The 21,760-nt window shown below is 40.6% G+C and overlaps 3 protein-coding genes across 6 annotated transcripts; all 3 read left to right on the forward strand.

Annotated features, from left to right (window-relative positions):
- The first annotated feature begins 19 nt into the window (after positions 1 to 19).
- Positions 20 to 2,784, forward strand: LOC116707108 (myeloid-associated differentiation marker-like protein 2). The gene has a single exon (XM_032544279.1). The coding sequence runs from the start codon at positions 870 to 872 to the stop codon at positions 1,779 to 1,781; it is 912 nt and encodes a 303-aa protein (XP_032400170.1). The 5' UTR covers positions 20 to 869; the 3' UTR covers positions 1,782 to 2,784.
- A 718-nt stretch (positions 2,785 to 3,502) lies between these two features.
- LOC116707107 (pyrroline-5-carboxylate reductase 1, mitochondrial) lies at positions 3,503 to 7,912 on the forward strand. 3 transcript variants are annotated; one of them, XM_032544275.1, is made up of 8 exons: positions 3,503 to 3,657; positions 3,883 to 3,954; positions 4,075 to 4,145; positions 4,268 to 4,447; positions 6,013 to 6,234; positions 6,363 to 6,455; positions 6,880 to 7,043; positions 7,361 to 7,912. In XM_032544275.1, exons 2-8 carry the CDS (start codon positions 3,888 to 3,890, stop codon positions 7,527 to 7,529), a joined length of 966 nt encoding a protein of 321 aa, XP_032400166.1. In that variant the 5' UTR covers positions 3,503 to 3,657; positions 3,883 to 3,887; the 3' UTR covers positions 7,530 to 7,912. The 3 variants fall into 3 exon arrangements, with proteins under 3 accessions (XP_032400166.1, XP_032400167.1, XP_032400168.1); XM_032544276.1 differs by having other exon boundaries at positions 3,522 to 3,787; XM_032544277.1 differs by having other exon boundaries at positions 3,546 to 3,661; positions 3,887 to 3,954.
- Positions 7,913 to 8,221: 309 nt separating this feature from the next.
- LOC116707109 (transcription factor MafG) lies at positions 8,222 to 21,257 on the forward strand. Of its 2 annotated transcripts, none has more exons than XM_032544280.1 (3): positions 8,222 to 8,387; positions 18,824 to 18,896; positions 19,791 to 21,257. In XM_032544280.1, exons 2-3 carry the CDS (start codon positions 18,861 to 18,863, stop codon positions 20,241 to 20,243), a joined length of 489 nt encoding a protein of 162 aa, XP_032400171.1. In that variant the 5' UTR covers positions 8,222 to 8,387; positions 18,824 to 18,860; the 3' UTR covers positions 20,244 to 21,257. The 2 variants fall into 2 exon arrangements, with proteins under 2 accessions (XP_032400171.1, XP_032400172.1); XM_032544281.1 differs by lacking the exon at positions 8,222 to 8,387 and adding an exon at positions 8,409 to 9,120.
- The last annotated feature ends 503 nt before the right edge of the window (positions 21,258 to 21,760 follow it).

Below are 21,760 nucleotides of genomic sequence, written 5' to 3' on the forward strand. Positions count from 1 at the left end.
CAAGGCCTGTAACCCTTGGCTCGGCACAAAATTTCATTTAAACAACCACCCATTGCAATCCACTGAGTGCACAGTAACACACAAAGGAGGAAGGGTGTGTGTCTTGTGTGAGTAAAAAAAAGTGGGAGACCAAATCCAAAAGGCAAAAGGAGACAGAAACAGCAAGACAGAGAGCAAGAGACAGAGCCAATCTTTTTGAGTCATTTTGACGGGCAGTTAAAGGCCTACAGTGAAGGAATTACAAGGACCAAGTCAGTGTGTAATGGAACTTGACTGAGAGGACAACAAACTAGTCCACCTGTTCTGCACACAGGGCTTTTGATGGAAGATTGATCTCTGGATTTGACTTTTAGAGGACCTAACTCCACTTTGAACTTGTTGATACACTGGATAACTCGGTAATTCAAGTAAGCAAGCGAAAACAAAGATTTCTGAGGACATACTGTACTATAAAACACTATAAAAGGACTGCTACTGTAGTGTTATATGATTGAAAGAAATGCTACTCTGTATGCATTGTTTATAGATTTGTGCAGACAAGTAGAGACATTACTTCAGAAACAAATTAAAAATTACAAATATGTCTTATTTAAAGGTCTAATTAAATACCGTTTACTATTATAAGATACTGTACAAACTTCTACATAACTGTATAAATGTAACTTGATCGTAAGCACACTGCCGTAATTACAAAGCAAGCTCAGGGAAGAATTACAGACATTTGTAATTAAGGAAAATCTATAAAAGGCAACCAAGGAGAGGGTGAGGTCTGTGACGGAAAAAAGTCAGCCACAAGGACACCAAGACAGAGAACAGGACGTCAATAATCTCAACAAAAAAACAGCTCCTGCAGGGAGACAACACGCACCATGGATTCTCACGGAGGACACTACCTCAACAAAGAAGCTGTGCTGTCACCTTTAGGTGCAGCCCGAATGTGCCAACTGCTACTCGGTTGCACCATAATGGCCCTTGTGTCCCACAGCGCAGGCTACAGCGCCTCCTATGGACATTTCTGCATGTTCGTGTGGTGCTTCTGCTTTGCGGTCACACTGATTGTGTTCACCTTGGACATCACGCGGCTCCACACATGCATGCCCATTTCCTGGGATAACTTCACTGTGGCCTTTGCCATGCTGGCAACACTCATGTACATCACTGCCTCCGTGGTCTACCCTGTTTACTTCCTCCAAACAGAGTGCCCTGATGAGGGCTGTGAAGTCCAAATGTACCGCATTGCTGTCACTGTCTGCTCCAGTGTCTGCTGCTTTCCCTACGGTATTGAGGTGTTCCTAACTCGGGCCAAGCCGGGAGCTGTGGTGGGTTACATGGCCACTGTGTCTGGTCTACTCAAGGTGGTCCAGGCTTTTGTGGCCTGTATTATTTTTGGGGCCCTGGCCAATGACAGTGAGTACACCCTCTACATTGCCCCCCAGTACTGCGTGGTGGTGTACAGCCTGTGCTTCTCTATCACTGTGATAGTGGTCATACTGACAGTTTCTGGTAGGACCTCTGCCCTGCGGTTCCCCTTTGACCGGTTTGTGGTTGTCTACACCTTCTTCGCTGTGATTCTGTACCTCAGTACTGCACTGATCTGGCCCATCTTCAGCTTTGACAAAAAGTATGGCAACACTACTCGTCCTGAGGACTGCCCACGAGGAAGATGCCCATGGGACAGTAAGCTCGTGGTGGCCGTGTTCACCAACGTCAACATGATCCTATATTTTGTAGACCTTGTTTACTCCCAGAGGATTCGCTTTGTCTCCAGCTCTGCTGTGTGAAACACATACCCCTCTAAAGACTGTTTAGATCAAAAGACAAATACTTACAAATAAAGAATCTTTGAGGCCACATCCACAATGCTCTACACAGTCAGGTCTCTGTGAAGGACTCATTCCCTTGGATCCATAGATTCATGGTGTTGTATCTTTATTAGATTTTTTTTTAATATCAGTATTTCATCACCTGTAGACAGTATTACCCTATTCTACAAACTTAAAAGGCCTTTCCCCAGTTCTGCAATAACCTACCAGGAAAAGACTGCCAGGTGACATCCTTCTGCTCCAGATTCCTTTGGTGGTGGCCTACAGAATGGACCTATGGGAGTATGGGATAATGTTTAGAATATCCAAACAGTGTTGTGTCAGTCAGAGTAAAAAAGCAATTTATTGATGTATTAGTATATGTATTAAAATGGATGTAAACACTAACATGGATGAAGATATCATAGAGATGAACAGCATAAAGTCTACACAGTATGCACTGAACATAGCTCTTGGTTTTGGTTTTCATGCCATTTTATGTTTTTTTCCCCCACATCTTGTTGTTATATAGGCTATGTAATAATATTATTAAAAAAATATATTTCCTGCCATCCATTGAATGTTAAATGTATTGGATACATGATTTTTTTAAATGCAAAACTTTATAGTATCACAATATTTTATTTGGAATAAGCACAATCATGTAGTGATCTCTTCTTTTGCTATATTTCAGATATGTGCCGTGTTTAATAAAATATTTAACAGTATGTTTTGTTGGTCTTTTTGAGTTTTTTACCCTTTGCTTTGTATGAAGTAACGCTAGGTTTAATTGATATGTGAACCTTCACTCTCAACTTTCAGAAGAAAGATTTACACAGTGACATCGTAAATCTCATTTGTATATTGGCAAATGTTCAAATCAAAATTGGTCAGTTGATTGCTGAAGTATATTTGATTCATAGCCTGATTAAATCAAATTACCTTGATATTTCAGTATTTGATAGTCATTTATAAATCATGTTGTTGTGTTAGAAAAGTTTTGTGAAAGGCATTTTGTCAGATTCCTAGGATTAGCCTATACACAAAGTTAGTAAAAAAAAGGAAAGGCTTTCTTATCAATGTCAAGTGTATTGCGTATGCTTTATACCTACTTGATTTAAATGTTCTATTGTAATGTGTTTTATTATGACCATGGTTAAGGCCAAACCCCGAATTGCGTTGGTCTACAATAAAGTTGTTCTGTAAGTGTTGCAAGTTTTACCATGGGCCATGAATGTATAATGAGACTTATTTTCCCCTTTTTTCCATGCACCTTGGAAGTAGGTGAAGTTGTGCCGATGTTGTTATCCCAGCTCTGCTTCTAGGTGTATTTGGTTGACATAAATAAACACGACGTCGTGTTTATTTATGTCGTTTAATAAGAATATAAATTTAAACGAGTTGCCTAATAGAAGCACTGACGATACAAACCCAAAATGTAGGCCTATTACTTACCCTGGGCTGCTAACTGGGCTACAGGTTGGTTTCTGGGTCAACTGAATTTTCTGTCTCCCAGGAAATAGTCTCTGTTTCTGACAGTAGTAGTACCAGTACTGGCATCCTCCTCATCAACGTTTCTCCCCACGGCACAACCTGATGCAACAGCTTTTTGGCTTTACAGAGCCCGCCTCAAAGTTATTACAAACACCGCTGCGATTGGTCAAACGCAGGGCACGTGTTTCCCCAAACATGCAAGCTCATTGGCTTTCTTGCTTGTCAGGTATCTCCACAGGTAGCCTACAGTGGGCTACAACGCGAGTTAGCCGGGCCACGTCGAAAGTGCAGTAATTTCAGGTGTTTAAGTGGTTGCTGATTCTGTCAGTCGGTCAGCTAATAAGGGCTCTTCAGTTTATTCGTAAGTTTTTGCTCTGAGAGTGCATTTAGGCTACTTTATGGCTTCCGCCACCGTGTGTTCGGAAATGTCGTTCGCTTCGTTTAATAAGGAAGTAAAGTTTGTTTACCACTACAGCACAACATCCCGAGCTGTAAGAGGATTCACTGCACACCGTCGTCGAAATCATGTGTTGCTTTAAAATGGATTAATCCCTGCTAAAGTTTTTAACTCTGTGTACACTCACAGGTAGAATGAGTGTGGGTTTCATAGGAGCAGGCCAGGTGGCCTACGCTCTGGCAAGAGGCTTTATAGCTGCAGGTGAGTAGCTATTAAGTCACACCGTAGCGTTTGTATTATTTAGATTTGACTTGCGTTGTTGATGTATGTTGATTGCAATCAGACACAGAAATGATATCTGGACGTTTTGTCCCCTTTAAGGCGTGATTGCCACCCACAGAATCACAGCCAGTTCCCCAGGCACAGATCGCCCCACAGTACAGGGACTGCGGGTAGGTAGACAATTAGGGAGAATATGAGTGGGGTTTCAAGGTAGGCCTATTAAACAGTACTTTATTTGCATGTTATGAATTCCTGTACACCAGCAAATAACTAAGGTATGTCGTTTGTACAGAAAATTGGTGTCAATTTCACCACCAGCAACAAAGAGACAGTGAGCAAAAGTGATGTTCTCTTCCTGACTGTGAAGCCCCACATCATCCCTTTTGTACTGGATGAGATTGGACCAGACATTGAAGATCGTCACCTTATTGTGTCCTGTGCTGCAGGAGTCACCATCAGCTCTATAGAGAAGGCAAGTCATAGCCATCTGTCTTCACATGTCACTAACTGAACTGAACACAGATTGTAAATAGCAGAACTGGATAATATTGGCAAAATCAAATTTTCTCACTCAGTGTTCGAATAATTTCATTATCAAGAATGAACAGGAACCACTGAAGTTAAAATAAAGTTTGGTTCACTTGCAAGTAGATCAGTTTTACAGTACTCCCAGCATCAGTACAGGAAAAATGACTGACCAAAAAGCTTTATACAGCAGCTCTTGTAATACAATGCAGAATGAGATAAATCACACAGTCACAATAAAGCAGTAATGTTGACAGTTTCTCACAGTCCAGGAGCGCCTGTTCTTTTCCCAGCGTTGCACCGTGCTCCAGACAGGGACAAGACAGTGGTTCCCAGGAACCAGATGTCAACAGCAGTAACCGTGTTTTGTATTGTGATGATGCAAATAGTTTCAGAGAAAAGTATATATGTCACGTGATCAGAGGAAAGTATATATGTAATGTAATTTTCTAACGCTCAATAATACTCATTACATTAGACAACTTGTGTGTATGTAAATTATTTAACCTAAATTGGTTTGTTTTCTCTAATGCAAAAGTCAAATAACTCCAGAAAAATGTTCACTTAAAGCAACATTGCGAAACTTTTTTACCTTAAAATAACAGTTCCAAATTCATTTAGATGCTACTACTTGTAATAGGAAGAATGTTGCCTCTGTCATTCTCACTCCACGCACCAAAAGCCTGTTTTGCACTGTTTTTGGTGAGTGGGTACAAACTCCTGGAAGTGTGCAACCCTTTACGGCACTATCACTGGTTTTGAACTAAGAACAGAGAAAAGGAGAGAGTGACCAAGTTGCTGTGGGACAATTCAGACTGGCATTTAGTTGTTTGGCGAGAGCGTCGCATAATAAAAGGCTGCATGGCAGACGCTGAGCTGGCCTTCTTGCTGAATCGCTAGTTTTTGATCTATCTTTATTTACGACAGCAGTGTATCGGGGAATTACACTGTGAATCTGTAGGGGCTTGAAATCGCAAAACAATATGAATACACAATGTTGCTTTAACTTTAAAGCTGCCTTTTAAGACCAAGAAAATTATTATTTAAATGTCATAATAAAAATCCCAGATTATTTGGAAGTTTTAATATGACATGATATTAATAATCAATCATGTTTTATATACATCTCAGCCCGAGCTGTTGGTTAATGCTTGTGAAGTTTGGCTTTGTTTATTTTATTTATTAGGCTCTCACTTTGTTTTGCGTTCACACACTGCAGCCCCTTAGGCAGAACAGTCATATGTTGTAACATGACATTGGTTGACTGCTATAACTTGAAACACCCATGCATTTTAATTGAATAAAGTCCAAGATATGTTGTCTTAAAACAAATTTATATTATGTAGCAGACTAAAGCAAATGCAATTTCATCTATTCTATCAACAAGACAAAAAACTTTGATCCCTGTGAGTTTTATATAATAGTAAACACTATAAATGATCCTCTCCCTCGTTTTTTTTTATCTATAATTTCAGGACAATTCATTCAGTACATTGCTCTATTCCCTTACAGAAGCTGCAGCAGTATCATACTGATCCAAAGGTAATGCGGTGCATGACAAACACTCCAGTTGTGGTACGCGAGGGGGCAACTGTGTACGCCACAGGCACCTATGCAGCAGTGGAGGATGGAAAGCTTCTGGAGCAGCTGATGGCCAGTGTAGGATACTGCACTGAGGTGGAAGAAGATCTGATTGATGCCGTCACTGGCCTCAGCGGCAGTGGTCCTGCTTATGTGAGTCATTTATATAATGTGAAGTGTGTTTTACAATTTTGCCTAACCTGTAGCAACTGTAAGACGTCAGTTGTGTGATTGTTTTCCTTCATTCAATCATCATAACAATTATAACTGTGGCCTTGCAGGCGTTTACAGCTATAGATGCTCTTGCTGATGGTGGAGTGAAAATGGGCCTTCCCAGGAGATTGGCTATACGCCTTGGAGCTCAAGCCCTGCTGGTATTACCTTTTTTTTAATTTTTTTTTTCTTAATTTGTGTTACATGTATGTTCTTTTTATGATGTTTTTTGGTTCCTTTTTGTTGTGTTACTATTGATTTTGGGTGGTATTAATTGTGCTTTTCAGGCTATGTATACTAAGATTTTGTGGTGTTGACTCACATTTAAATTCCGATGTAAACAGTTTCATGTGCACTGTCCCTGGAAAAACCTATAAATCCAATCCGGATAGAATCCTGCAAAGTTGCCAGTTGTCAGCTGCAGTCTGATTTGGTTGGTTCTAGACCATAGACTGTATGAATATTGAGTCTATCTTCTAGACACAGTCTGAAATATACAGTATATTGATAAAAGATACTAGTTTGTTATGACTTAATTAATGATGTGTTAGTCTAATGTGGATCTCACTTTGTGTTTCTTTAAAGGGCGCTGCTAAAATGCTGTTAGACTCAGACCAACACCCTGGGCAGCTCAAGGACAATGTGTGTTCACCAGGGGGCGCCACCATCCACGCCCTGCATGTCATGGAGAGTGGTGGCTTCCGCAGTCTCCTCATCAATGCTGTAGAGGCCTCCTGTGTTAGGACTAGGTAAGTTGACAAGAACAGTGTGAGACAAACAAACTAACAAATCATATTTCCTGTCATAGGGATACACAAGAAATGCTTTTAAGTTAATTGTCATATTCAAATGGCAAAAGAATGATATATTTCTTTTGAAGTTTATAACTCATGACAGCAGATGGAGCTATATGCAAATAATGTTACAACGAGACTTTTGTCCTTCTCAGGATACTAGTTACCAAGTAATACGATTATTACCACGCTACTATAATATGTTGTGCTAAATATGTATGTTTGATACTGTGTTGTAAATTTCTCTTGTGTCCCTGCCCTTCTATAAAAAGGGAACTTCAGTTTTTGGCGGACCAAGAGAAAATCTCCCCAGCTGCCATAAAGAAGACAACTCTGGACAAAGTGTTGCAGCAGCCAGGAGTGACTGTCGATGGTGTTGGAGTCAGATCTCATGGGATCAGTATGTTCAACAGCAGTAACCCCAGGACCAAGAAGAAGTAATCCTTTTAATGTGTGGAACAATAAATATGCAGTATATGCTGTGAATAAACCACTACTGACAGAAGAACATACATTAACCTAGTGCATTACTTTTCTAGATTAAAAATGAGGTATAAACAATTTTTTGATAATGCTGTAACAGTTCAAGCCATATTTCTTTTTGTAATGAAGTGCCTTTCCTTTTGGCAGGCTAGACTAAAATAATTGAATATTTGTGGTATGGCTTATAAGTTAGATTCACTTAATAGCGATGCAATTGAGTGGAATGGACACTCAATCGCCACTTATGTGCAACCTGTATTTAATGCAAGCTCAAATTAATGTTAATCTCTTAAACAGAATGTGCTAAATGGTATATGGTGCAATGAAACTGAGGATGTTTTTTTTTTTTTACATGTTTAAAAAACATTTTGTGAATGTTTGTGTTAAAACGCATTGGCAAGGGAGAAAGTAGTTTTTAAATCACTGTCCAGCACTTGCATTTTGTTATATTTGAAAGGTGCTATATAAATAAATCTTGATTGATTGAGTAAATGCCAGCAGAAGTTTTATAGTCACCTAACAGTTATTGGCAGCTAAAATGTAACAAAAGGTAGTATATTTTTGTTTAAATGTTTTTTTTTCTTGTGAGGAAAAAGGTCCTTCATGAATGAAGGCACGTGACCAAACACGATGACGTCTGCCTTTAATACAAGAGAAAGGAATCAACAAGGAGAGCACGAGCTGGCATTTGGAAGCGCTGTCGCTTCTGTGAGTGAAACTGAAATTGAACTGCCTCTAATGTTTGGCCACCGTCGTGACGGTGTGAGAACAGGACCTTGACGGCAACAACTTCAGAGAGCGTCATTTTTCAGTCAGGTGGGTCTGTAAACCAAACAGAGTCGGTGTTGTTATGCTGAGTGTGCATGCCTTCGCCTCACTGACAAGCTGGCCACGGCTAGCTTAATGGGTTAGCATACCTCGCTTCTTGCATCTATCCTCGTCAAGGTAGCCCTACTTATACCAGACGTTGTCTTCAAACTAAGAGTGTCCGCCTCACTTGAGCGGTTAACTCACATGTTTTCATAAGTATTGGGTTTATTTTGAAAGTTTATACCGGAAATGCTTGTGTGGCCGTTGGGGACTTACAGCGGTTGGGCTCCTACTATGCTGAGATGGCAGCTAATCTTTTGTACAACTCATGAGCTGCGAATAAAACATGCCATTCAGATATAGGGTTTGATGTAGCGCAACGGCAAGTGGTTTCCCGCGTAAACGGCGATTTTCCCCGGTGAGGAATCGCTCGTGGTGCTGAATTGCTACAGTTCTAGTAAGGAGGCTGAGCACGGGGATTTCCTCGCCTGCTTGTTTTGTAAGCGGGGAGTTGTTTGCCACTTTCACAAGCAGGCGTTTAGAGGAGTCGTGGAATGACACTGTGTAACTGGTTGCTTTTGTGATATACAGTTTGCCAAGACGTCGCGTGTCCACTGTATGACAGCGCTTCTTGGTGGCTTGTCAACTCATGCGCTTCTTGCTGTTCAAACCTGCTGCTTCATCACCTCGTTGTGAAAAGGAGCAAGCGCAAGCCGAGGCAGCGGTTTAGCGAGACCAGGTTGGTTTTCAATATTTTTATCATGACATTTCTGTCAAACATGACTGTGATGTTAAATCTGAGCAATGTGCTGTGCTTTCGCGCAGCTCTTAAATGCATGCGTGGATTTAATCTCAGAAATGATTCCAAACCATCGTTTCGGAATGAATGTGTTCACCTGAAGTGACAATTCATTTAACCAGTGGTTAAATTGAAACAATGGCAGTACCAAACCCGTCGTCCTTGGCTTTAATAGCATAGCCAGGCTGTTACCACAGTATTGTTTTATTGTTAGAGCCAACAAATAAGCAGCGGTATTTTTTATCGTGCTGAATCATCACAATGATGTATAAGACGTTATTAGAATCCACCCCGAAATATGGCACCACCGGACAAAGGTCTGCTCGGTGGATAAGGGTCGATGTTTATCACCAAGCCGCCGTTTAAGGAGGTGGATCGAATTGGTGCTGATCTGTCGTGCAAGGCAGTCATCAAGCCGTGAGCATCAAGTGATGACCATCATGCATTTATCAATAGCCTCATCTACATTCACCTGAGAGCATGTTATTGCATTGCTGTCATGATGTACATCAGCAAACCAGGGTGTGAGTACATTTAGACTAAGTGCTTAGATGTCAACTGCGATGTCAAATCCATTAATAAAAAAAAAAAAAAAAAAAATGCGGGATAAGCAATATATTATGCCTGTGTTGTTATAATGGAGTCCTGCAATCAGTGGCAGTTAAAATTGGGTCAAGTGTAACTATGGGATGTATGGGAAGTTGAAAACAAACACAGAATGCTGGTTTAGGAAATAGGTATTTTGGTGTGTTTGGCGTACTGTGAATGCCTTTTATTTATTGTAATTAAATACGCTAAATCCTATAGTGTTCTAGCTTGCTTGTAAAAATATTTAATGCACTATAACTATATAAGTGAGTATAACACTTGATTTATTTTGGTTTGGCAGATGCTCTTGTTTCCCTGTGTGTGTGACATGATGAAATTTGCTGCATATTAGAGTGCACGCTTATGGTGAGCAGGTAATGAATTATCCATGGAGAATCTCTGTGCAATTTGAAAAGTCACCTTGGAAACTGTTGAGCATATAGGCAGGGCTAAACAGATAGAAGTTGCCCATTCTTACTCAGATATCCAACTTGTTTCATCATCTCTGTTCATGCGAGCGGGGCATTGAAGTGTGTTTTAGCAGACAGGCCAGCCCTACATCAGAAGCTCGGCTTTGCAATAAAGCGTAATGTCCATCTCTGCCTTTTTCTGCAGGTAACAAGAACAGATGAGGGCCCATATAAGAGCCCAATGGGGCTGGCAATGGTGTGTGGATGGAGGCAGGGAGTGGTGGAGATCAGCTTTGAGATTTATCACCTCTTGCATTGAGGTAGCGAAGATAAAATAAGGCTGGATCCCATAGAGGTGAACCGAGTGCACAACTCGTACGCAGTGGCGTTGCTGAGACTGGGCAGGCAGTGGAGGGTGGGAGGGATATTTGAGGTTGATGAAACACGAGGCAAGACTTTACACAGAATAAAGTACAGTCTGGCCACCAACACCTCCGCATGGCTAACACAGCTGTGACTTGGGACTAGTTACCCCTATTCAGGACAAATAGTAGCCTCCAGGAAGAAACACAAATGTGAGATTTGTACACAAAATTGCTGCTTAAGCTGCACAGGGAAATGGGAATGCCTGGAAGGAAGGGAGAAAAAGATCAATATAGTTTTTTTTTCTCCCTTTTTTGCAATAGGCAGAGAATGTTGGTGATGAAACCTTTTGCAAGTGTAGTGCGGATTATGATTGCTTAGCATTGCGATATGCCCGCTCCACTTCTCAAAGTAATACTTTCATCCAGACAGAGTAGCAAGTGTGTTTGATGAATTTCTGTTTGGAACTTGAGTTAGACTTGGCATGTTCATAGCTGCTCTCGTGTGTTTGTAATTAAGATTAGCCAATATTGGACAGAACATAGAGAGCAGAAGCATAGAGCCGTGCACTGGCTGCTGTTTTTAATGCAACCTACTTTTATCTTGACAAATTAATGTTTGAGACATATTTGTGGTGAACTGACAGTAAAACAAGTGATTTAACCATATGCATATTTGCACAAGAGGCTAAGTCAAAATAAACCAGGGAGGCAGGGAAGAATCACTTATGAGAGTTTTGGAAGACTAAATGTTCTGATATTTTTCCGGCTGGATATGTTTAAAATGTTCCAAGGAGGTTAAAGATAACCAGACCTTGTTCTAAGTTAAGCACTGTATAACCCACATTGGAAAGGAGCTCAGGCAGATCATTAGACTGCTATTAGTACTGTCTAGATTGGATCTTGATAAAAACAAAAAGATTTTTTGTAAATGACTTGAATAAATGCTATGTTTGTACTCTCTCCCTCATTAAATTATGCTACATGCAACAGGAGCCAGCATTCATGTTTTTATTATTTGCTCTGTCCAGCCAATATCTTTTTACTGGCACCAGTAGACACACTGACAATATTATACATTTATAAATGTCAGGCATGTATTCATACAAAATAAAAAGCAGAATGACAAAACCAAAATCAATAAAGCTGTATTTTGGTAATCTCTATTGCTAAATATAACTTGTTAGTTATTTTGAAATTTATTCAGTTATTTACATTGAGCTAAAGCTCCTGTGGTGAACAGTTTGAAGTTCAGTTTCTTGTTTTAAGTAATATTTCATCTCATCTGTGGATGGACACAGTCGGTGCTTTGGGGATCAAACTTGTGACCTTACTCTTAAAAAATAGTTTTATCATTTAGACCGTTTTAACTATCTTGTCTCCACTTCTACCGTCTTTGATATGTGATTTTGAATTGATAGTGTCTAATTTTCTAAAGTGTCTTTTTCCATTATTGGTACCTCCTTGCCTTGACCCAACCGCAGTGCCCCGTCCTCCTTTTTCCATTGCCGATGAGTACCGCCTCATGCGTGAGTCGAGCCGTGGCTGGTCATACATGGTCATAGCAGGAAACTGCCGCGATCTAACGTGACGCACACACAGAACGTTGAATTTAGTTTCTTATGAACCAGGAGGCCTGGAGATTAGTGACGATTCTCTCCGACCAATCAGTAGTCTGCAGGTTTTCACGTCACCTTTTGGTATCGCCTCAGCTCGCTTACAACCTTTTTCTAGTACTACAAAAAGTACCTGTTAGCAGGTACCAGGGACTTTTTTTCGTAATGGAAAACCAAAAAAGGTTAAGTCGAGGTGAGTCGAGTAGATGCCATGCAGTGAAAAAACACCATATGCTGTAATTCAGGCTAAAATGTGTGAGCAATTGAGAAGTAGGTTACATTGAGAACCGGAGTTAAAATTCTTGGTACTGAATGCATGATCATTAATTCAGATAGCATTCTAAAGTGACATGTCTTTTTGGACAACCACATTGAGTGTAAAGCTCCATCAAATATCCTGTAGGCAGACATCATCAATCACTTGCCATAATTTGAACTGAGTGCTGGCAATGCTATTAATAGAAATTAGCATCTTTGTTACTTCCAGCCCAGGTAATAACTCTGAGTAACGGACTGCATTTGAATCAAAGCACTCCACAGGAAAAATAAGATGATTTGTTGTTTTTGTTTTTATTCAGTGATGCCGCAAAGCTCTGTTTGTTTGATCGCATGATCACAGACTTGTGTTTTCATGGAAGATAATCCACCTCTAGACATAGCTGTGCAGTTGTACCAGTCAAAGATGTGAATTGTTTCAGTATAATTTTACTTTAAATATTGAAAAATGTGTTTATCTGATCTAGTTTTGCCTTCTGTGCTGCAAAGGCTGCGCTGTTGCTGTGAGGTCAATGCAATATGCATTTAATATGCATGTATGTGTTGGAAAGCTCGTGGATATTTTGCCTGTGTGTGGGTTGCCTGCAACCCTTACTTCCTCTGCCAGTGCAAGACTGAGGTATCAGGAGCTATTCTCTTCCTGTTTAATATAATAAGTCCTCCAGGCAGATACTGTGGAAGGCCAATGAAGTCTTTTCTCCGTTCATACTTGTGCTAACAGAGGTGCTTTGAGAGTATACCACAGCTACTGAACTTGGAAATAGATTCTGTATGTATTGAACACCAACATAAACTGTCAATCCCAAGTCCCTTTAAATAAGTTTCAGATTATCAGTGACTTAAAAAAATACAAAATCTCTTATGCAACTATATGCAAATTCCAGACAAATCGACTGCATGCATTTGTATACCATAGAAGCTTCCATATAGCCTGTGTTTATCATAGTACATCATGTAATGATATCTATTTTCACCTTGTGACAATTATCAAATACAATAAGTGTTTGGCCATGTATGTAAATCTTTTAGAAAAAATAATAAAATGATTGTGTGTATTTAAAAAATAATGTGGAGTATTGTGCACCAGGAAACAAAGATACAGATTTTCTACAGTTAGTTAACTTTCTCTGTATTTGTCTGTTTGTTTCCTTATTACAATAAAATCAAATATATAAATTATAAAAATGTCTGGCTTTACTTTGTGGTTGAAACAGAGCAATATTTGCCAATAACTTTGAGATTGAGAATCACCACATTTGTTATAATAATACTTATTAGCCCAAAGCCATTTGCTTTAATCCTGAAAGGAAGGTCTAATCTTTTGACTACAATTTTTTTGATTAAATCCTTTGCCAAAATGCCGGTGCTTTAAATGTAAATTTGACTATTATGATCTCTTTACATTGACATCTCGAAATGATCGTATCAAAAATAATTGCAATTCGAAGCAATATTACTATTATAATATGTATTGATTATATTACGTTTAATATATTACGTTTAATATATTACAATTTTTCAAGGACTCATCATCTACCCTGCTCTTAAAAATACAATGTTTAGTAAAATTGGAAACATTAGGGCTACCAAAGCTACTGGCCCAAGTTTAGCATGCTATTAAGTAAAAGCATGCACATTTTTCTTTTTCTTTAATTTTGCAGCGTGTAGAAATTCAGTCTGTCTTTTTCAAATCTTTATTTACACCATGTGAGAAAAGAGCTTGTTTTCAGAAAGCCCTTTTTTTTTTTTTCTTTTTTTTTTTTTGCTGATCTGTTGATTATAGCGCATTTTGATTTAAATATCATATTCAGCATCTGTCTATTCATCTAGCAGGACTTCATTTGCCGGTCAGAATGATATGATAATGTACAGACTGTTGTTAACAACCGTTTAACCCTTCAATTATTCATGCCCTGTCATAGTCAGGCAGGCATACGATTTTGGTTAAGCACTATTGTAGTGCTGCCCCGAACCTCCACTGGTCAAAAGTATTAGCTTAGTATTTCCCCTCTACTACAAGAGTATCACATTTCCCTCTGAAAGCAGCTGAATGATTTCCCCTCTCTCTCTTTTTGTCACTCTTATTTCACGCTCTGAATACTTAGTAGTTAATAGCTTCCCTCCCCTCTTCCCATCGAATCTTTCTCTCGCACAGACACACTCACACACTGTGTTTTCTCCACACACAAGTTTACACCAGTCTTCCAGTAACTCTTCCAGAGCAGTCTGATTTTTAATTTGTGGTTAAATGGCGCCCAACACATGTAGCTTGCTTGATAATTGACTTTACTTAGCTGAAGGGAGGAATGATTAGATCTAAATATCTAGACAATCTTTTTGACTCTGAATTAAAAGGGAGGGAGTAAAAGTAGTGGCACCGATCAGTTGACTGAAGTGTTTAGAATGGCTATTTATGGCATACACGGTGAAAATGTTGGCTGTCTCCATAAAGCACCTCACTCCTGACAGAGCAAGTGGACACGGAGAACACATAGGCCCACGGTTTAAATGAATGAGCCAAAGTGCTGACAATTCTTTTATTTTTTATGCACTTATGTCATCATGTGATTTTCAGTATCTTTGTGGTTATGATCATTCTATTTCCTGTGGAAAGTCCATGATAATGGAGCGAGAGGCTACAAGTCTCATACATTATTGATCAGGGAAACTGAATAGGTGATCCTACTGATTTCACATCCAGCTCTCTTCTTTAATGTTGTGTTAATTGTCTAAGATGTGCAGGTTTAGCAAAGGCAATGAATTGAAAATGTCGCTAAATCTATAATCTAAGGCCTAATTTACATTTTGGCAATGGCTCCTATGGCTCTTTCTGTGGCCGTACAAATCTTTACAAGTCTAGACTAGTCATAGCAGAGGAAAATCATTTAAACTAAGCACATGAGTCAAATCGTGCATCTGCTCTTCTGGGGTGAAATGCATTGTTTGATGTGAGATATTCAGTTATTTGTTTAACAGAACTGAGTTGCCATTGTTAAATGCTCCCTGTGCTTTCCTGAAAACAGTGTTTCATCAGCATGCACCTCCACTGTCTAGTTTTGTTCACTTCATTAGCAAGCTGCCAGTGCCAAGTGCTCAGACGCTTCTTTTCAAGAATTGACCATGAGAAGTTAAATGCATATGTGCTTGTGTGGTTTTTGTAACCTCTCTGTGTGTGGATACATGTGCATGTGATTTTAGTTAAGTGATATGCAATCCGCTGTCATGTCTCAGTAAAGCTTGCGCCCCGTTAGTCCTCCCTAGTCATGTTTAGTATTCAGAGAGCAGGCGCTGTCGAAATCTGGATTCTGAGGCAGGTTGCGGGGGGTTTTGTTTGGTCTTATGGCCCTGATAATCTTGTTACACCGCTGTCAAGTGGAGATGGCACTCCCTGCAGCCCTGAACCACCATGCATGCCACCTCCAGTACCAGAAATCTACCCCCTCACCCCCATTGCCGCCCCCACAAGCCTACCGCCATTTTGAAACAGTCGTTGATGGAAGAGCCTTGGATGTATCCTTGAAGAATCACCTCCTGAGCATCTTTATTCAGCCACCCACCCCCACCGCTGCCTCCTACCCCCACCTTTGGCGGTGAACGACAGTGATAAATATTCATCAGGGGACGCAGTGCGTGGATGCTGTAGCCTCGGTTCCCCCTCAACAAAGGGTCCTCTAGCTAATGGTGTCCACCCTTGGCAGCCCCCCTGGAGAGATTCTGTGGCGGGGATGAGATCATTAAAGCATGACACGGGCTGAAGGCCCGACCTATCATGTCACATCAGCATTTATCCCAATAGAGCCCCCCCCCCCCCCCCCCCCCCCCCTCCGAGTCTCAACCTCAGCCGACCCCACCTTCGCGAGCTGCTCTCTATAGATTTAGATGAACACAGACAGCTTTTGAAGGTTGGCTGGGTTGCTCTCGTCGTGTTAGTTCAACTTCACAACTTCCTAATTGGCACCTTGGTTTTGGTCCTTGCTGAGATCAGTATTTTTTTCTCTCTCAACCTGTTCTTCTCAAGCTCCTCTAAATGTGTTGAGCTTGCATGTTTCACAAGGCTGTTTGCTCTCTCTCTCTCTTCTCACCCTCTTTTTGCCTGTCTCCCTTTCTCTGTCCGTCTCTCTCACCATCCCCTCCTTCTCTTTCTCTGGGTGACCACACTCAGCGATTTCTATTTCCTGTGGGTGTGATGTCTCTCCTCCACAAGCAATCAGCTCTGATTTGTCAGCGTTCTTCCAAGCGATTCATAAGAATTCAGCTAGCACCTACAAAAGACGTCTGTGTCCCTGGCTGCGTTGCTCCCTACCTCTACTGGCCCTATGCTCTAAGCTGCAGCATAAGTCTCACGCTCCTTTTGCTAGACACACAAAAGACTTGAAATCATCCGGAGTAATCATCATTACAGGAGTTAATACAGTACATGTGTGCAAGAAAGACACTTGTGTCTAGTGTCCTCGATTGCGACTGTAAAGAGGGTGAACAAATGAAAGGGCATTCTTTTGCAATCAAATCAGCTCAAATTTCCCTGTCACGTTGTTTTTGGGGGAAGATTATAGGTGTGGTTTTCCTTTCTTTTCATCTCTGTGTTTATGTGAGCATGCCTCTTTGTCTCTGTGAGGTATGACATGCCTGGTAGTGGAAGGGAGCAGCTGTGCATTGGACCTTGTCTGTGTTGTGCTGCCATGCCCTGTCATTGGTAGCCGTCTGTTGGCAGCAGCCTGTGCTAGAGGGTTGCAGCCTGGGCTCAATCATTCCACAGTGTCATATGGTGAGCTTTCAGCCATGCCAAGCCATGCCTACCGTGTCACCCTACACAGCTGTGTGACAGAATACGTCTCTTCAACCTGGACAATGTGTCATCTCTCTGCAATTTCAAGATTCTAACTGGTTTTTGAACAATGTTGCGTCTAGGCGGCTAAGGGGAAAATGATAGGCTTATATTGAAATTTGGCAGAAGCAGCCGTTTTTGCATACTCTCATCTCAGTAGCTATTAGTGGAGTACTTTCCTGTCTATTTGTCCATTAGCTGTGCATCATCAGGCAGACCATTATCCCATTATGTTTTGCATCTGTGGTCCAAATGCTTACTGGAAATGAGTCACCACAAAGGCCGGTGAAAGGTAGGTGTTACTATCAGTCAGCTATTCATAGCCAATTCAACAGAGATGAAAGTATCGCATTTAAAAAGTCCTCTGAAGAACGTGAAAGGCTTTTTTTTTTATATGGGCATCTGCAGCACTGGGAAACATTGCCATTTTATGAGAAGCTAGAGGAGTTTTTGAAGTAAAAGCATCAAGAATGCGAGTCACAATCTGACCTCATGTTATGTCCCCAGCCTGTGTGATAGTGTCGTATTCAGGTCATTTTTAACAAGCGTCTGTCTCTGCCTGTTTGGCTCAGGTGACTGGTTCACCTGTATCACCCGTTTGTTGCCATGGAAATATCCTGGCCATTTTAGTGCACTTCAGAGCTACGATTCATTCTTTTTTGGATTCCTTTGTTACCTGCTAAAAAGTTGTACGAGCCCACATGCATTTGTTTATGTGCTCAGTGCAAACACACACTGCTGGGCTGTGTAAATCAGCTTACAGAGGCAAAGTGCTGGCTAGGCTGACTGTGGTGGTGCCTGTGTCGCTGACACTGCATGTACTGTGTGTAGTGTAAAGCACTCAGGGCCACAAGTGTGGGTGTGGGTGTACGTACATATCCTGTGGCAGAGCTCACACGGTGGAAGGCACCCAGTCTTATGTCTGTCTTAACACCAGTAGGTTAGATGTCTCGTCTGCAAAGCTTCTCTTGGTGTTCCCTCAGTACTGGCATGAAAGAATAAACTGCAGTGCAGCCCTGTCTAGACAGGTGTGACTGGATAGCTTGTACAGTAGATTAAAGCCTGCCCTGTGTCCCTCTGTGATATGTTTTAGGTGAGGTTGTATGTACAGCAGAAAGGCTGAATGCTTTGCTTTAGTCCATCCACATCCCCTGTTTGTGCTCTCAGTGGTTGCACTTAACAAATATTTTTGTTTTCCAAGAAATCTTTGTGAATTGCTGCCAGTCAACTAAATGTCTGATGTTTGAATGCAGTGAAGGATTCAAGTGAGAGACCAATAGTGGAGGGGGAAATACATACCACCAAGGTATTTGTTCATAGTGACAGGTGCAGCAATAGAACAGTAAAGTACCACTTGCTGAACGGACTTTGCATCCCTTGTAAGGAAGTCATAAGTCCTTGACCCACTTTGTGCCTTGTGTATTTGAAGGACTTTGTCATGCTGTAGCATCTTTGCCAGAAAATACATTCTTATTTCACTGAAATGTTCCTCCTTTCTTCATTCCTCCAAGCTTTTTTCCTGCTGGCATTATTCTGTAAACTGATGGTGACATTTCTTACCCACAGACCAAGCAGCAGTATAGGTGGACGCGGCTCTCGTGGCATGACTACCATAAACAAGGGAAACAAGGCCTTGAAGGTACTTAGCATGTATGATTTAAATATATATATATATATATATATATATATTATTATTCAAGATTGTCACAAAGGACTTGAGTGTAGGCTTCCCATGCATAAATGTATGAATTGCCCTTTACCGGTCAATTAGGGGCTGGAGTGTTGAAGCCTTTACACAGATTTTTGTTTTATCCTCTTCACATGCATGTAATTTATAATCATACGGACACCTATATTCAAATGATGCCGATTACAATTACAGTTGATCATGTTGACGTGATGGTGATGATGATGGTGATGGTGATGACGATAATGATAACGTCAACGTCAGGGGTTGTTAACTCTATATGTAGACCTCACCTGAGCCAGCCGTGTGTGTGTGTGTGTGTGTGTGTGTGTGTGTGTGTGTGTGTGTGTGTGTGTGTGTGTGTGTGTGACTTGAGAGCAGAAGGACAAACTATTTTTCCAATTAATTGTAGGAGCGGTCAGTCAATCAACGCACATTTGTTTGTAGTGTCATAATGATCCGTCTCTTTATTTCATAACTGCAACAGCAACATAAGTAAACTTGTTTTAAACAAAGAAAAAAGAAAAAAAAACATTTGTCTCACAAAATGCAGTTGAAAAATTGTTTGTCCTTCCGCTCTCTAGTCATACACAAACACACACACACACCTGGCTCAGGTGAGGTCTACATATAGAGTTAACACCCCCTGACGTCATCACCATCACCATCATCACCATTAACATCACGTCAACATGATCAACAGTAATTGTAATCGGCATCATTTGAATATAGATATTCGTATGATTATAAATTACATGCATGTGAAGAGGATAAAACAAAATCTGTGTAATGGCTTTTTATATATATATATATATATATATATAACTAACTAATCCCCACCCCTAGGTGAAGCGGGAGCCAGGGGAAAATGGCACCAGCCTGACCGATGACGAGCTGGTGACCATGTCAGTGCGGGAGCTAAACCAGCATCTACGGGGCCTGACCAAGGAGGAAATCCTTCAGCTGAAGCAGCGGCGGCGTACCCTGAAGAACCGGGGCTATGCTGCCAGCTGCCGGGTGAAGCGTGTCACCCAGAAAGAGGAGCTGGAGAAGCAAAAGGCTCTACTGCAGCAGGAAGTGGACAAGCTGGCAACAGAGAATGCCAGCATGAAGGTGGAGCTGGACGCTCTGCGTTCAAAGTATGAGGCCCTCCAGAGCTTTGCTAGGACTGTGGCCCGCAACCCTGTCACCTCAGCCAGGGGACCTATGGCCTCTGTCATAGGACCACTCATCCCCGGTAAAGGAGGTGCCACCAGCGTCATCACCATCGTCAAATCCAAAACGGAGGCTAGGTCGTAGTAGCAGAAAGGGCGGGAGGAAGTTTTTCAAGACTAAACTAGTCAGTGCATTGTAACATGCCGCAGGACTACCTGTGTAAGTTCTCAGTTTCAACCCTTGACACTAACACTAACAATATGCTTCCCAAATTCACTTTTAAAGCATTACTCAGCAGTCTGTACCTGTCAAATAGACATTTTCTGCTTTAAAGTGACACAGTCAAATTGTGGGCTTTAGGACATCACAGTTAGTTGTTGAAGAATAGCGACGTATTGACAATACTGAAACATTTCATATAAAAAGCAGATAGTGGTTGCAAATACTCAAGATAGCAATATTGAGTAGAAAAAGTACAAAGTGGAATTAAATTCAGACCGTTATCGATTTTTGATAAGGTACTGTGTGTGATGTGTCTGTTTCCTTAAGACTGAGCTCTTAAGACTTTTCCGTCCTAAGAATTGGCATTTGTAAAGTCTCAAAACAACGATATGTTTCAGACATTAGTCCTCACCCCTAAACCAGTTTGGTTGTTATTATGCACTGACTTAAATTTGGATAAATGACAACGGTCACAAGCTCTTGGTGTGGATACTCCAAATGTCTTCATAACAGCCTGACTAACCCAAAACTAGTACATTTTTGTTGGTCGCCTGTCAAGAAAATAATTGTGAAATAATGCTCCCAAATCCAGCATTCATTTCTGTTTATCTGTGACAGGCTTTATTGAACTTGTCATTATCAATATGACTGGTAGATGCAATAATATACGTATGCACTGAAAATACAAAGAGGTCTTGCATATTTATGGTTAAGTGGAGAAAAAATAAAAATGATCAGCAGTTCTTAATGATATTGTTCCAGAGCTGAGTGCCATTCCAATATGACAAGATTCTTTTACAATAGCTGAATACCTGAATGTTATAACAGTAATATCCTCATGTTTTGTGGGGACAGTGAAATCCACAAACATTTTGAAACATAATTTTTGCTCATAGAGAAAATATGTTCAAGTTGTTTTGTTTAATATATATATATATATATATATATATATATATATATATATATATATATATATACATTGCATTTTTTTGTAATTACTTGTTGACCGGGGCCGTCAGATATTTCCAAAAGAAAATCTTTACACAAGCTTTACTGTTTGAATTGTTAAGGTGTAGAAAACTTTGTCTATTGTTGAGTTCTTGGTTTTTACTACTAGGTAGATTACCTTCCATTGTTTATAGAAATACAGATAAAGAAAACATAAAAAAATCCTGTGACATCTTTTTTGCAATTGTACCGAAAGTGGCTTACTATTGAAGTCTGATAGCTTTTTTCTAGTGACTAGGCGCGTACTGTGGGGTAGCGCGTGATGTGATGTTTAAGTGACAAGTTGGCAGTGTCGTTCACTGTATAGATGTCAATGCTGTGCTATTTAAAACAAATCTGTAGAGCTAAACTAGGTGGTGTAAACAAGGTCAATTGTCTTTGTGCGTATTGGCATCTGTGATATCCTCCTCTTCCTTGGTGTTAGTTACAAA

The sequence above is a fragment of the Etheostoma spectabile genome, chromosome 19 (assembly GCF_008692095.1).
Source record: "Etheostoma spectabile isolate EspeVRDwgs_2016 chromosome 19, UIUC_Espe_1.0, whole genome shotgun sequence".
Taxonomy (NCBI): Eukaryota; Metazoa; Chordata; class Actinopteri; order Perciformes; family Percidae; genus Etheostoma; species Etheostoma spectabile.